The sequence below is a fragment of the Babylonia areolata genome, chromosome 31 (assembly GCF_041734735.1).
Source record: "Babylonia areolata isolate BAREFJ2019XMU chromosome 31, ASM4173473v1, whole genome shotgun sequence".
In the NCBI taxonomy this organism is placed as follows: Eukaryota; Metazoa; Mollusca; class Gastropoda; order Neogastropoda; family Buccinidae; genus Babylonia; species Babylonia areolata.
This window is the reverse complement of record NC_134906.1, coordinates 22,769,273-22,781,772: the sequence shown is the minus strand read 5'-3', so window position 1 is coordinate 22,781,772 and position 12,500 is coordinate 22,769,273. Positions and strand designations below refer to the sequence as shown.

The following is a 12,500-nucleotide window of genomic DNA, read 5'->3' as shown; positions in this document are numbered from 1 at the left end:
CTGAAGAGGTGAATGTTGACAAAGAATACCACAATTCTGACGACGGAAGCTAAATGTTGGGTCATTCAGACACCCACTGGACATCCGAGGGGTCTGTGTAGAGGAGAAGAGAGGACTGGCCGTACTGAGTGAGTTAAGACGCATATTCCTTTGGAGAGCTCTAAGCGCCATCATCGTCATCATCTGTCTACCCTTTTGTCTCTGTCCCTTGTTTGTCTGTCTGTCTGTCTGTCGGTCTTTCATTCTGATTAGCGTCTCTCCGTGTTTCTTTTTCTGACTCCTTCCCTTTCATCCCCCCCCCCTCTCTCTGTCTGTCTCTGTCTCTCTGTCTCTCTCTATCATTGTTTCTATTTGTCTCTCTGTCTTTCTCCCTGTCTCTGTCCCTCTGTGTGTGTGTGTGTGTGTGTGTGTGTGTGTGTGTGTGTGTGTGTGTGTGTGTGTGTGTGTGTTTTCTGTGTGTGTGTGTGTGTGTGTGTGTGTGTGTGTGTGTGTGTGTGTGTGTGTGTGTTCTGTGTGTGTGTGTGTGTGTGTGTGTGTGTGTGTGTGTGTGTGTGTGTGTGTGTGTGTGTGTGTGTGTGTGTGTGTGTTGCCGACGTGTGCTGTAGACCTGACCTGTCTTTCACCGGCTGGTCTGTTGCTCTGTACACCTATTTCCCGGGTTTCCCGGGTTTCATCGATCGTCTGGGCCCATTACGGCTGAGAACTGTTTGTGTTTCGTCTGTCTGTCCTCTGTGTGTGTCTGTGGTTTGTCGAACAGTGGAGCTGTAACGGTCTCTTTTTGTGTTCTGTGGTTGTCAGCTCATTAGCCTTTCAATAATAGTCAGGTTGGAGAGTTCTCGTACACGAAATGGAAAGTGGTAATGCATGTATTAATTGGTGGATGACGTCGCGGGCAAGTGTTCTTTATGTGTGTGTGTGTGTGTGTGTGTGTGTGTGTGTGTGTGTGTGTGTGTGTGTGTGTGTGTGCGTGTGTGTATGTGTATGTGTCTGCCTGTATGTGTGTTTGTATAAAATGTGAACGCTGCTGGTTATTGTAGACCCACTCTAGCACTCTAGGAGAGGAGCGGCCTGCCCAGCATCGAAAGCCTGCTGATCCAGTGCCAGTTACGCTGGACAGGACACGTTGTCCGCATGACAGACAGCAGGATCCCGAAGATGCTCTTGTATGGACAGCTGAAGGAAGTCCACCGCGAACTTGGAAGACCCTGCAAGCGCTTCAAGGGCACCTTGAAGACAAACCTCAAAGCCTGTGACATAGACATCGCTTCCTGGGAAACTGATGCCCTTGACCGCTCTCGCTGGAGGATGCTGTGCTCTTGTGGCATAAGACGTTTGAAAACAAGAGAACGCTGGCCATTAAGGAGAAGCGTGAGCGAAGCAAGCAGGGCTCAACTTCTGGAGACGTTTCTCCTTGCAACACCTGCGGGAAGTGCTGCGCATCCAGAATCGGCCTCTTCTCCCATATGAGGACACACACCGACAGATAAGCCTGCCTGCCTACTCATCCGTCGGTCCGACGGGAGACTCCATCACTCTAGCACTCTATGCATTACATGCTGTTTGCAGCTTGTGGATTCCATGTCGTGCATGTGTTGCACAGCGAAGCATGTAGTGGCAGTTTTCTGATTTGGTCAGCTATGGGAGTTTTCTTCGTTTGGGAGAAACGGCACCGTTTGACAGGGGAGCGACGGGCGCTATAGCCTAGTGGTTAAAACGTTGGACTTTCAATCTATGGGTCTGGGGTTCGATCCTCGGTGACGGCGCCATGGAGGGTAAAGGGTGGAGATTTTTCCGATCTCCCTGGTCAACATATGTGCAGACCTGCTAGTGCCTGAACCCCCTTCGTGTGTGTACGCAAGCAGAAGATCATATACGCACGTTAAAGATCCTGTAATCCACGTCAGCGTTCGGTGGGTTATGGAAACAAGAACATACCCAGCATGCACACCCCCGAAAACGGAGTATGGCTGCCTACATGGCGGGGTAAAAACGGTCATACACGCAAAAGCCCACTCGTGTACATACGAGTGAACGTGGGAGTTGCAGACCACGAATGAAGAAGAAGAAGAAGAAGACAGGGGAGCAAGAGATTTGGCCAAGTCAACAACAGTTGGTGTGAAGGACGCTCAGTAGCACAAGTTTCAGTTTGACGACACAAATTATCACGAGGAACTGTTACGCCCAACTGGTATTTTGGCAGGGAATTCATAGCCCGTTGAGGAATTTATGCATTGCCGTTACCTATTAAATTTTCTCTCAATTTGTAGTATTTCTGCTATACTTACTGTCCGGGAATATACGTACCTGTAGTTCACAGTCAGTTTCGTTCTCCACACGTTTGTTACTTGAACTTTAACTGTCTGGCGTTAACAAATAGTAAACAGTAGTAACACTCTCTCCATTCACAAGGTTCACAACTTCAAGTCAGTGATGTTTACGCTACCGAATTCACCTAGCACCCAGGTAAATGAAAGGTGCATTGGAACAAACTAAGACACTTCCTCTTCGTTTGGCATTACATGCGTTGGTCTCTTATTTTCATTGTAATTATTTTCTAGTCTGAAACGTGAAACTGTTACGTGGTTTTTGCCTGGAGTGTTTGGTTCTTGTTCTGGGTATGCTGATTCGGTATAACTTCTGCAGTGTTATTTGCCAATATGGCTTTTTAAAGGTATTTTTTGTTTGGCTTTAAAGTATTGTTGTTGTTTTTGTTTCTTTTTCTAACGATTTTTTATAATCTGGGAGTGATAAGTTAAGCGGAATGGCTGGCGTTCTCAGCAAGGCCTAGTCCTATTTGTCAGACGGAGGTAAATGGTTGGGATACTGTGTCATGAACTGTTTTGTGGGTTTGTCTTTGTCTTTGTCTTTGTGGGTTTTTTTGTGTTTTTGTTGTTGTTGTTGTTGTTGTTTGTAGATGTGACAGTTTTGTGTTGACGCGGCTGAGCATTATATGGTTTGACAGTCCTGATAGGGCCCTGCGCGGTCGGCTGGACTATAAGCAACAAGAATAAAAACAAGAACAATCACTTCTCACATTTACGGTTTTGTATTACCTGACGTGTTCTCAGTTTAATGTGCTAGAATTACTCAATCAATTTCTCCCAGTTCTGTATGTGGAAATAATAGTGAAGGGAAACATTAACCTTTATTTGCAAAGAAATTATTTTCGGTGGGTTTATACATTTCCTTGCGAAATAATTGCTTGAATGGAGCTAAACCTGAATATTTCAGCTTTTGGTTGCATTGCTATTTTGCGGGAAGAAAATATAAAAACAGTTCAATTACATTCCTTCAGATTGCTTTACCTGTAAACCTGGTGGAGTTTAAGAGTGAATAAGTCATTGTCCATGACAGTGTGATTCCTCTTCCGCCTCGAGATGGTTGGTGGCGGCAATGGAATCATGCCAGGACTTTTGTGGATAATTTGTTAGAAAGCTAACGCTCGGATTCTAGACTTTGTCGTTAGGGGACTCCACTCTTCCTTTTAGGCAAGCCGACGCCGTTCCACTGCATGAGTGGCCGGCCCTGTTTCATCGTCCTGGCCTGTGAGGGGGGGTCACTCAAGCGTCGCTGGTGGACGTGATTGCCCAAGATCTACACCTGAGATGGTTGACTTTCCTGGACAACTGGGACCAGTACCAACTTTCCCCCTGCTGTGTAAGTTGAGTATTGTGGGAAAACAGACATTTCGCTTCGTCAAGTCTCCACATTCAGCTCTTTCAAGTCTGGCCTTAAAACTCACCTCTTCCCAAAATAGCCTCCCTTCCCTGCCTCTTCCTTGTCTTTAGTTTCTTCAGTTTAAGAGTTATGCGTGCATGAGAATGACTGGTGCGAAAGCGCTTAGATTTGTCTATGTACAAGATTCAGCGCTATATAAGTACCATTATTATTATTATTATTATTATTATTATTATAAGAGGGTGACGGAAGGGGAAGTAGTTTTGATTGTGGTTCTTCTGTTGAAAAGGCAAAGCGAAAAGACTTCTTTGTGGTGTGTCGAATGGTTCTACTGATATCGGTGTCTTAGCGCATCGTGTGTCGAATGGTTCTGCTGATATCCGTGTCTTATCGCATCGTGTGTCGAATGGTTGTGCTGATATCAGTGTCTTATCGCATCGTGTGTCGAATGGTTCTGTTGACAGAGGTGTCTTATCGCATCGTGTGTCGAATGGTTCTGCTGATATCAGTGTCTTATCGCATCGTGTGTCGAATGGTTCTGCTGACAGAGGTGTCTTATCGCATCGTGTGTCGAATGGTTCTGCTGACAGAGGTGTTTTATCGCATCGTGTGTCGAATGGTTCTGCTGACAGAGGTGTCTTATCGCATCGTGTGTCAAATGGTTCTGCTGATATCCGTGTCTTATCGCATCGTGTCTGTTGTTTGTGTTATGATATTTAGAGTCAAGTTTTGTATTTTATTTCGGGCTTTTTCGTTGTAATGAAGGCGAGGGAGACTGTGAGAGAACTGGCCATAACTTTTGTATGAAAATTTGCACGCGACAGATGAGCTAATTATTCAATAAATAAACCAATCAACCAACGAACGAACCAACCAACTAACCAACTAATCAGCCAACCAGCTAACCAGCTATTTTATTTCCGACTTTTATTGTTTTCATTATTGATTCATTTACTTTCTCATTCAGGTAGCATATTTTCTGATTTAGTCATTAATTTTGTCCATTGTTGATGAATTCTATATTTGGTGTTACTAGTATTTCTTTTTTTATGATAGTCAGTCGTGTCTAATCGCATCGTGTGTCGAATGGTTCTGCTGATATTGGTGTCTTATCGCATCGTGTGTCGAATGATTCTGCTGATATCCGTGTCTTATCGCATCGTGTGTCGAATGGTTCTGCTGACAGAGGTGTCTTATCGCATCGTGTGTCGAATGATTCTGCTGATATCCGTGTCTTATCGCATCGTGTGTCGAATGGTTCTGCTGATATTGGTGTCTTATCGCATCGTGTGTCGAATGGTTCTGCTGACAGAGGTGTCTTATCGCATCGTGTGTCGAATGGTTCTGCTGATATCCGTGTCTTATCGCATCGTGTGTCGAATGGTTCTGCTGATATCCGTGTCTTATCGCATCGTGTCTGTTGTTTGTGTTATAATATTTAGAGTCAAGTTTTGTATTTTATTTCGGGCTTTTTCGCTGTAATGAAGGTGAGGGAGACTGTGAGAGAACTGGCCATAACTTTTGTATGAAAATTTGCACGCGACAGATGAGCTAATTATTCAATAAATAAACCAATCAACCAACGAACGAACCAACCAACTAACCAACTAATCAGCCAACCAACTAACCAGCTATTTTATTTCTGACTTTTATTGTTTTCATTATTGATTCATTTACTTTCTCATTCAGGTTGGCCATTTTCTGATTTAGTCATTAATTTTGTCCATTGTTAATGAATTCTATATTTGGTGTTACTAGTATTTCTTTTTTCTTTTTCTTTTCTTCTTTTTTTATGATAGTCAGTCGTGTCCGACTATGACCATCAGAACAGCAGAGGAGGCAGCTGCTGTTCCGACTATTTGGGCTAGAATTTGATTATAGTGGAGAGTGTCTTGCCCAAGTACATCCCCACTCTCTCGGCCAAGAAGGTTTTAGGACAGTCGGCGTTGGGATGGTTCCCAAAGGCCAACTAGCCCACAAGGCTGCAGTACCAAGAGCCAGTGCAATTTTCCCTCCTAGTTTGAGAGTCATAGTCCTTCACAAAAGACTAAGCTGTAAATGGTTTCCCATTGACTGGAGAAACCATTGATAATACAGCTCTCACTTAGCTGTTAGCCCAAATGTAAACTTATGTCAATCTGTGATATAAGCCGAGTGTTGGGCCTAAACATTAATCCACAAAATTACATTCATCCAGCTGTTTACTCTGATTTCTTAAATAAATAAAATGTATATAAAAAAAAGAAGAAAAAATTAAAGAAAAGGTTGACTGGCTTACCTGTGTCGTTTACTTTTCATTGCTTCTCAATCTCTTTTTTCAGACTGTTTCCGAAAATCTGATAACCAGAACCTGCACATCGTTAACAACACCGCAGCACACACACTGCTACCAGCCTACAGACGGATTCTCTACGGGACTGAGCTCAATTCCTCCACGATATTCTTTCTTTTTGTCGGTTTCCTCGGCATTTTTAAAGGAATTTCTTCTGCATCAAAAGGGATTGCGTATTGACACTGCACTGGGAAGTCTTTCAAGTGTGTTATTTGTTTGTTTGGGTTTTGTTTTTGTTTTCCAAGAAGGATTGTCGGCCTTACCTGCTGATGACTTCCGACACATTCCCATGTGATTAACGCAACGGAGATCTTATGGGCCAGAAAAAAAATCCTTTGTGTTTTCAGGGGATAATTCTGTGTGTGTGTGTGTCTGAACTATTCGAAAAAAAAATCAGCTTTCAAGTCAAGATAATCTTTCTTACGGGTTTAAAAAAACAAGCTTATTCAGCTTTTTGTGTGTGTGTGTGGGGGGGGGGGGGGATTACATTCTGTTCCCAAAATAACAGTAATTTAAAAACAAAAAAGAAAGAAAATAAAACAAAGAATCAAAGGATTTAATTGTGGCTTGAGAACGTTCAGATCAGACGCCAGGGTCACCATGACTGGTCTGGTACAGTGCTGGTGGGTTTTCACGCCAGAATGTTCTAGGTTGTAAAATAACACACACACACGCACACACACACACACACACACACACACACACACACACACGCACGCACGCACACACACACACACACACACACACACACACACACACACACACAAAACAACAACAAAACCCTCACAAAAACCCCAAACAAACAACAGAAAAACAGAGGAAAAAAAAAAGAAAAGAAAAAAGCTTTCCATTTAAGCAAACGAACGGACACATTTTCCTTCGCACTCTTTCCACGCTTCTCTTTGGTTTCCTCTTCAGCCGCCTGTTCACCCAGTCTCTTGTTTGAGTCTGGAAACCAATAAAAAGAGAGAAGAAGAAGAAGAATTATACTCCGGACACGAAACATTTAGTTTCCCTGTATAAAACGAACAGAAGCGTCATTCCGGGGAATGTGACAAGTAAAACGGAGATCCAGCCTTTGACACTGAACCAGATGGACCCGGAGGATTCTGGTGAACAGTTCTTCAGGGGCAGCGTCCTCCAGTGACTCTTCACAGAGTAGACGGAAAAGAGAAGAGACAAACCAAAAGCTTTGTTTGTCTGCATTTTCGTTATGAATGTTTTGTGTCCATGATTGTTGGTCTCCACCCCCACGCCCCCACCTTTGCGGCATTCTGCGTGCCTTGATTAAATGTATATGTGTAGGTACCTCCTTTGCAAACAGGCCTTAGAGAATTTAATCATCTGTGAGTTTAGAGTTCTGACACTGGTAATAATCACTGATCCCAAATGCACGCTGAACGAACGCTATGACTGAAACGCCCTCACATCACCAGACCCTGACTCTGGCAATAATAATCACTGGGCCCAAGGCACGCTGACACGAGCATCATGATGGAAACGACCTCCCAACACTCGACTTGAACTTGACTCTGGCAATAATAATCACTGGCCCTAAGGCACGCGGACACGAACGTCATGATGGAAACGACCTCCCAACACTTGACCTGCGAAGAAGAAGCAGAGCTGTTGAACAGTGAGGAGGAAGAGGAAGGGTGGTTGGAAGGGCGCAGTGTAGCATTCACCCTGATTCTCTCCCTCTACGCCGTCATAGGCTTGGTGGGCAACTCGGTGGTGGTGGCGGTGTACGGGCGACAGAGACGAGGAGGAGGAGGAGGAGGAGGAGAAGGGGGAGGGGGGCTGTCCCACTGCATGCACATCTTCATCCTGGCCGTGGTGGACCTGGTAGTCTGCTGCGTGGTCATCCCTTACACCGTGTGCTTCGAGAGGCGGCTGGTGACCTGGGACCCGCTGTGCCGTGGGCTGGAGGTCCTCCGTCACACGCTGGTCAACGTGTCCAACCTCATGCTGCTGGTCATCGCCGCCCGGCGATACCTGTCCATCTTCTATCCCTGGAGGCACCGCACCGCTCGCGGGAACAGGGTGACCATCGCCGTCATCTTCGTCCTCGGAGCCGTCGCCGGCTTCCCGGCGGCCGCCGTCTTTACTGTGACCTCCAACCCCCATGGGGTTGCTTCCTCGGTTTCCCATAGCCCCACACAGGAAATGACACCCTCTCAAAACCCCCATGACGTCACTTCCTCGGTTGCATATAACCCCACACAGGAAATGACGCCCTCCCCAAACCCCCATGACGTCACTTCCTCGGTTGCGTATAACCCCACACAGGAAATGACGCCCTCCCCAAACCCCCATGACGTCACTTCCTCGGTTGCATATAACCCCACACAGGAAATGACGCCCTCCCCAAACCCCCATGACGTCACTTCCTCGGTTGCATATAACCCCACACAGGAAATGACGCCCTCCACAACCCCCCATGACGTCACTTCCTCTCCATCACCCAACTCCACAAAAAAGGAAAAGAAGCCTTGCCCGGAGCATGCGTACTGCAGGTTTACCACCGCGTTGTTAGGGGAAACGGGGGCTCTGCTGTACCAGTCCTTTCTGGCTGCAGAGTTCTTCGTGACTATGACGATCATCATCATCCTTTACATTAAAGTGTACCGCCAGGTATGGCAGAGCTTTCGACGACGGAAGAGAGTCGCCCCTAGAAAGGTTGCATACATGCGTGGTATCTCGCCCCATGGAGGAAGAAGAGGAGTAGGAGGAGGAAGAGGAGGAGGCAGTCAGGGAAAGAACCAGACGCGAACTGTCTCCAAAGCTGTTCCTCTGCAGGCGTTCAAAACTTGCAGCAGCGGACGTTTCCTTGAACCCCGGCACGAAGGCCAGCCATCGTCGGAGGAGACAAGGAGGGTGAGGGTGGGGGTGACGGTGCACAGGGCGGAGGGGAGGGAGGTTCCAGAAGCGGTGCAACAGACGGGAGGGACGGGGAGTGGGAAGGGGATGGGGAGGGAGAGGGGGAGGAGAGTGAGGGGCGCACAGCCTCCCAGGGGTCTGGGACTACTACTACTACAACCACCACCACCTTCACCACCATCAACACCACCACCATCATCACCACCACCACCTTCATCACCATCAACACCACCACCATCATCACCACCACCACCACCACCATCATCATCACCAACACCACCACCACTTCCACTATCACCACCAACACCACCAACACCACCACCATCACCCAGGGCTGCAGGAACGGGAACGGCTCCCCGGGTTCTGCTGGACGTGGTGACGGCTGTCCATGGGAACTGTTCTTCCCTGGAGGTGGAGGGAACGAAGGTAGAGGAGGAGAAGGTGGTGGAGGAGGAGGAGGGGAAGGAGGAGGAAGAAGAGGAGGAGGAGGGGAGGAGGAGGGGGAGCACCAGGGGACCGGTGCCTGCTTCCTGCTCCTTCATCACACCGCTCGCCGCTGCTGCTCACACGCTCAGGCCCGCTGCTGCCCTGCCCATCCTGCCCACACTGACCACACGCCTCGTCGCTGACCGCTGCTCTCCGGGTAAGTGGCCGCGATGATGGTGATGCCGCTGCAATGACTACTGCTGCTACATCTGGTACCGCTGCTGCTGTTGTTGCTGCTGTTGTTGTCGCTGCTATTGCTGTTGCTCCTGTTGTTGTTGTTGTTGTTGCTGCTGTTCCTAATACTCACTGTTGCTGCTACTACTTACTACCGCTGCTGCTACTTACTGCTGCTGCTGCTACTACTACTTACTGCTGCTGCTACTACTTACTACTGCTGTTGCTGTTGCTACTACTACTTACTGCTGCTACTGCTGCTGCTTACTGCTGCTGCTTACTGCTGCTACTACTACTTACTACTGCTGCTGCTGCTACTACTTACTGCTGCTGCTACTTCTTACTCCTGCTGCTGTTACTACTTCTACTGCTGCTACAACTATTTACTGCTGCTTACTGCTGCTGCTGCTGCTACTTACTGCTGCTGCTGCTGCTACTTACTGCTGCTGCTGCTACTACTGCTGCTGCTACTGCGTACTGCTGCTACTGCTACAACTATTTACTGCTGCTGCTGCTGCTGCTTACTGCTGCTAGTGCTACAACTATTTACTGCTGCTGCTTACTGCTGCTACTGCTACAACTATTTACTGCTGCTGCTTACTGCTGCTACTGCTACAACTATTTACTGCTGCTGCTACTGCTTACTGCTGCTGCTGCTGCTGCTTACTGCTGCTACTGCTACAACTATTTACTGCTGCTGCTTACTGCTGCTACTGCTACAACTATTTACTGCTGCTGCTACTGCTTACTGCTGCTGCTGCTACTACTAACTGCTGCTACTGCTTACTGCTGCTACTACTTACTACTGCTGCTGCTACTACTTACTGCTGCTACTGCTACAACTATTTACTGCTGCTGCTACTACTTACTGCTGCTACTGCTACTTACTGCTGCTACTACTTACTGCTGCTACTTACTACTGCTGCTGCTGCTGCGACTTACTGCTACTGCTGCTACAACTATTTACTGCTGCTGCTACTGCTTACTGCTGCTGCTGCTACTACTTACTGCTGCTACTGCTACAACTACTTACTGCTGCTGCTGCTACAACTACTTACTGCTGCTGCTGCTGCTTACTGCTGCTACTGCCACAACTATTTACTGCTGCTGCTACTACGTACTACTGCTGCTGTTACTACTGCTGCTACTACTTACTACTGCTGCTACTGCTTACTACTGCTGCTGCTACTACTGCTGCTACTACGTACTACTGCTGCTGTTACTACTACTTACTACTGCTACTGCAACTACTTACTGCTGCTGCTACTTTCTGCTGCTACTGCTACAACTATTTACTGCTACTGCTTACTGCTGCTGCTACTACTACTGCTACTGTTACTACTACTACTTACTGCTACAACTTCTTACTGCTGATGCTGCTACTACGACTGCTAGTGATGATGATGATGATGATGGTGATTATAATAATAATAATACTAATAATGTTGATAATGATAACGATAATGATGATAATCGTCACTAATCTTTGAATTATTTCGAACATCAGCTTAAAAAAAAAAAAAAGAAGCCCGAAGCGGTTGTATCGGAAAAGATGTGTGTGTGTGTGCGCGCGCGCGCGCGGATGCGTGAGTACGTATGTGCTTGTCTGCCCGTGCATACGCATGCCACGCTTGCATTTTGTACTCATTAGAGATACTGTGCACATAATTATGTATTCATGTTCAAGCAAGCACGTGAAACAAGTTCGTTTTGCATTCCCACACCCCTCTTTCCTCTTTCCAGTGGACAGAGGCAGTGTCGTCCGCACTGTCAACTCCGCGCCACCACCACCACCACCACCCTCCACCACCTTGCCACAACCAGCACCAACCACTGTCTCCGCCATCCCACCACCACCACCACCACCACCCTCCACCACCTTGCCACAACCAGCACCAACCACTGTCTCCGCCATCCCACCACCCTCCACCACCTCGCTAAATACGGCCACCACACCCCTACTACTACTTCCACCACCACTACCACCACCACCATTACAACCACCTCCACCGCCGACCTCACCACCACAACTACTACCACCACCACCACCCTCCACCACCTCGCTACAACCAGCGCCAATAACTACGGCCGCCATCCCCGGACTACTACCACCATCACGACAACGACGACAGCAACAACCACCACCACCACAACGACAACAACCACCACTACCACCACAACCACGACCACAACCACTCCCACCAGCGACCTTATCAAATCTCCCCACCGTCGTCGTCACTCCTCGCTTCCGGGTCAGGGAGGAGGAGAGGGACAGGGCCACCACAGAGGACCCCAAGGAAGCGGCGACGTCATCCTGCGAGGGCAGGGACACCCGGAAGGCGGCGACCATGCTGGTGATCTGCACCCTGATCTACATCCTCACCTGGTTGCCCTTCTGGGTGGACATCTTCCGCTCCGGCACCAGCCTCCTGCTCCGCTACACGTTCCTCGTGGCCCATGCCACCAACCCGCTCGTGTACGGCATCGTCAACGCGCGTGTCCGACAGGAAATCAGGAAACTGTTCTTCCGGTCTTAATGCTTATTTTTGGTTGGCTGTTTTGGGGTAGTTTTGTTGTTGTTGTTGTTGTTTTGTTTGTTTGTTTTTTTAACCTTTGTCTCTTCTTCTTCTTCTTCTTCTTCTTCTTCTTCTTCTTCTTCTTCTTGTCATCCGTTATTTCATTTTATTTCTTCTCAAGGTCTGACAGAGAGTTGGGCATGTTCTTAGTTTAGATGTGTGGCGTATATGGTTTTGTCCAAACGTAGTCACGCCTCTCTGAGTAGCTGAACTGAACTGTTGTCATCCTGTTCATCTTGTGTCGGATCTTGTCTGATCTTGTATCCATTATGATTGATCTCGTGTCCATTATATCTGATCTTATGTCCACTATGTCTGATCTTGTGTGATCTCATGTCCAACATGTCTGATCCTGCGTGATCTCGTGTCCACTA

The 12,500-nt window shown here is 47.5% G+C and overlaps 1 protein-coding gene across 1 annotated transcript; it reads left to right on the top strand.

Moving 5' to 3' along the window:
* The first annotated feature begins 7,591 nt into the window (after nucleotides 1-7,591).
* Nucleotides 7,592-12,087, top strand: LOC143276048 (uncharacterized). Its single transcript, XM_076580435.1, has 5 exons — nucleotides 7,592-8,404; nucleotides 8,492-8,644; nucleotides 8,810-8,868; nucleotides 9,466-9,533; nucleotides 11,756-12,087. The coding sequence occupies exons 1-5, from the start codon at nucleotides 7,592-7,594 to the stop codon at nucleotides 12,085-12,087; spliced, it is 1,425 nt and encodes a 474-aa protein (XP_076436550.1).
* Nucleotides 12,088-12,500: the final 413 nt, after the last annotated feature.

Excerpts from the sequence above, each read along its gene's own strand:
- LOC143276048 (XM_076580435.1), top strand. The coding sequence starts at position 7,592 with ATGGAAACGACCTCCCAACACTTGACCTGCGAAGAAGAAGCAGAGCTG. Across the intron at positions 8,405-8,491 it reads CCCATGACGTCACTTCCTCG|GAAAAGAAGCCTTGCCCGGA; the intron begins GTTGCATATAAC and ends TCCACAAAAAAG. Across the intron at positions 8,645-8,809 it reads ACATTAAAGTGTACCGCCAG|GCGTTCAAAACTTGCAGCAG; the intron begins GTATGGCAGAGC and ends GTTCCTCTGCAG.